The 2965-nt window shown below is 54.7% G+C and overlaps 3 protein-coding genes across 3 annotated transcripts in view, besides 4 other annotated features; 2 read left to right on the top strand and 1 right to left on the bottom strand.

Moving 5' to 3' along the window:
* Nucleotides 1-262, top strand: part of TraAM80_07023 (protein kinase) — a gene marked incomplete at both ends in the record, with an annotated part of 1122 nt that extends 860 nt beyond the window's left edge. Inside the window, one exon of the mRNA XM_029383839.1 lies at nucleotides 1-262. This exon is cut by the window's left edge and continues 860 nt beyond it. Coding sequence (XP_029236293.1) covers nucleotides 1-262 — 262 coding nt within the window.
* A 523-nt stretch (nucleotides 263-785) lies between these two features.
* Nucleotides 786-801: a sequence feature (GA-rich).
* Nucleotides 802-829: a microsatellite.
* Nucleotides 830-867: a sequence feature (GA-rich).
* Nucleotides 868-1687: 820 nt separating this feature from the next.
* Nucleotides 1688-1711: a microsatellite.
* A 124-nt stretch (nucleotides 1712-1835) lies between these two features.
* Nucleotides 1836-2321, top strand: TraAM80_07022 (uncharacterized protein; the record flags this gene model as incomplete). Its single annotated transcript, XM_029383838.1, has 1 exon — nucleotides 1836-2321. One exon carries the CDS (start codon nucleotides 1836-1838, stop codon nucleotides 2319-2321), a length of 486 nt encoding a protein of 161 aa, XP_029236292.1.
* A 126-nt stretch (nucleotides 2322-2447) lies between these two features.
* On the bottom strand, nucleotides 2448-2873 carry TraAM80_07021 (uncharacterized protein; the record flags this gene model as incomplete). The annotated part of the gene is made up of 1 exon (XM_029383837.1): nucleotides 2448-2873. The coding sequence occupies one exon, from the start codon at nucleotides 2871-2873 to the stop codon at nucleotides 2448-2450; it is 426 nt and encodes a 141-aa protein (XP_029236291.1).
* Between the last annotated feature and the right edge of the window lie 92 nt (nucleotides 2874-2965).

Below are 2965 nucleotides of genomic sequence, written 5' to 3'. Positions count from 1 at the left end.
TGGGGTGGATGTACTCGACGGACATGTGGTCCATGGGCTGCATCATCTACGAGCTTCACACAGGCAAGCTGCTGTACGACACCCACGACAACCTCGAGCATCTGCACCTGATGGAGAAGACGCTTGGCCGCCTGCCGCCGGAGTGGGCGGGGCGCTGCGGCACAGAGGAGGCGCGCCAGCTGTACAACTCCGTGGCGCAGCTGCGTCCCTGCATCGACCCAAAGCATCTTGCCCGTATTGCTCGGGCACGGCCGGTGCGTGAGGTCATCTCCGACAAGCTGCTGTGCGACCTAATCCACGGCCTGCTGCACTTCGATCGTCAGAAGCGTCTGACGGCGCGACAGATGACGATGCACCCGTACGTGCTGAAGTACTACCCGGAGGCGCGCCAGCACCCCAACTTCCCAGACAACCGCCCAAACCTCCGCCCCACACCGCTCATGTGAGTTGTGACTTGGTATGATGCGGAGCGAGGGGTCATATGGAGGTGGTAGTGTATAACGTGGATTAACAAGGTGGTGTCTTTTGACGTGGGTGAGAGCCAGCGAGGAGGAGGAGATGTTACCGTTTGGATTGAAGTTATTTTATACTTACCGCATCTCTCATTTTTGTTTTTCTTATAATTAACGAAGTTTTTTTTATTTTACTTATGTATCTCTATTAGAGAGAGAGAGATACATATGCACGTACTGACCTGGTGGACGGTGCAGATGGCATCACTGAACTTTAGCTGTAGAACTTGCCGTACTGCAAATGAGATGCGTTTACTAGCGCTGAGGAACTCCCTTTTTTGTTGCCTCCCCCCACCCCACCCCACCCCACCCCACCCTTTTTTTTTTTTTTTACTGTCGGTCTTTCTTTCTCTCTCTGTGTATATGCTTTGTTATGGTGTGTGTTCTTTTCGTTTTACAAAGACACTTTTTAGAAAATGTGGGCGAGTGGGTTGGGGCGATGAGGCAGGAAAAAAAAAAAAGCGGGAACAGGGGTGTGAGTGAATGCTACCAAGCTGTAAGGACGGGGGGCGGGGCGCATGGTGTTTTATTATCCGCCCGAAAGTGGCCTTGCTGCACCTTGTGGTCAGTGTTGTCGTGTTGGTTGCGTTTTTCCGCGGGGACGGATGGGGTGGTGCATTTGCGCGTGTACGTGTCTATCTGTGTGTGGGTGCTCCCGCGCGCAGTCCTCAGCAACAACTCATCCACGTCCGCACCGCTCTCTTAAACGAGGGTCTTAACCATTCATCAGACGCACGGGAAAGAGGGAAATACTTTTACTTCATTTACCCGTGGCAACGGCAAGAACAAAAAATGTTACTACTACAGAAAGATTAAGCTGAGATGTTTTTCGCGTGGAAGTTTGACTGCAAGAGGTAGGTGCGAAGTGGCGGGGCTGAATAAAACAGTGTCCCGTTGGTAAACTCCCCTGCTTGTTTCTTTCCTTGGCGACCAGTTGATTTGTTGTGCTCCCAGAGACGCGGCGGTGAAGAAGGTAGCGAGTAGACCCGGTGGGAGGGTGTTTCCGCAGCGCCGGCTGAGTCCACTTCATTTGACCCTTGGGAGGCTAACCACACAATGCAGTAGTCTTCCTTTCCCGTGGGGGATCTCGGCGACCTCCGTTTTGCATCACGGCGGCGACGACGACAACGACAACGACAACGATGATGATGTTTGTGGGGCCCCCGAATGCAATCATATATATATATATATATATATATCTTTCCAAAGGACCCGCCAGTGGCGCGGACGTCTGGGGGGGACGTGTCGGAGGATGCAGAATGATCCCGGAGTTTCGCACGGTGTGTGGAGCTACCTGCCGCACAGGGCGTTTAGCTCCTGGGGATGGGCGCCCACAAGGGTTGCAAGGATTTTTTTGAGGACGTTTTGGAGTGCGGCTGCAAGCGATGCACCAGCAACACGCCAATGCCTGCTTTCTGGTTGTCGCTGCTTTATGATGCGCGCGCCTCCGCACTCGACTCCAATCTTGCGGTCACGTTCATGAGCACTGTTGAACGAGGCAGGCACGTTTGCAGAGACCACTTTTTTGTTGGCTTGCAAGGAACAACCAAAACAGCTCCCTCGCCGTCACTGCTACAATTTATTTGGCCACGAAGCATCCAACTGCAACGTGCACGACTTTGTGTTTCCTCTGGGCTTCGGGCGGAGCCTAAAGATCGCCCAAGGTTTTCCACATGCTCACACAAATTAAAGAGCACACCATGGATCTGGACGGTGGCTGCGATGGGGGTTGCCGCCTCTAATTTACTACATGCCGCGGCAATTGTGGGCGTTGGCTCGATGAAGTTGTTTTTTTCCGGGGCGGCATGACGGCGCATGTCCGCTTTGAATTGAGGGAATCTTCTTGCGCGATCCAAAGCTAGTCTTTTCCCTGGTGGCTGTCAATCGTGGCGTTGCGTTGCTCTCGGGACTTCCGCAGGTACGGGCGGAGCGCCGTTAAAAATCACAGGCACCCGACGAGTTGCCGCACCACGGACGTGGATTTGCACGGTTGGGAAATGCTTTGCTTCTTCCAGCTGTGGAGGGCGTCGAGGTGGCAGAGGGGCATCGCTGCGGAGCTCCCGCAACTCTTTTCTCATGCAGGCGGAAGCACGGACGGATCCTCCTGCTTTGTCGACGTGCGCCGAGTGTTTGGCTCAACGCATTGGCCTCTGTACGGGCAATGCCGCGTTGCAGGGTGACGCCACTAAAGGAGGGGCGGCGCGTCTTGACGCGGCAATTGGACGTGGTATTGCACCCTCTTGACGCCCACGGCGTGGATGCACCTTTTTTACCTGCGTACGATTTCTTTGCGGCCACGCAGGTGGCGCGTCGCGTGGTCATGACTTCAGTTCTGGTGGCGTGGTGGAAGCGGCTCGTCATGCGAGGGGGAGGGGCGGTTGCGGGGTCTTCAACGGCTGCCACGTTGTGGGTTCACGGCGAGGCCTCAGTTTTTGTAGATTGCTTTGTGCACC

The sequence above is a fragment of the Trypanosoma rangeli genome (assembly GCF_003719475.1).
Source record: "Trypanosoma rangeli strain AM80 chromosome Unknown Tra_15.4_contig_00275, whole genome shotgun sequence".
Classification (NCBI taxonomy): Eukaryota; Euglenozoa; class Kinetoplastea; order Trypanosomatida; family Trypanosomatidae; genus Trypanosoma; species Trypanosoma rangeli.
The sequence above is the reverse complement of the archived record's forward strand: the minus strand, read 5'-3'. Positions and strand labels throughout refer to the sequence as shown.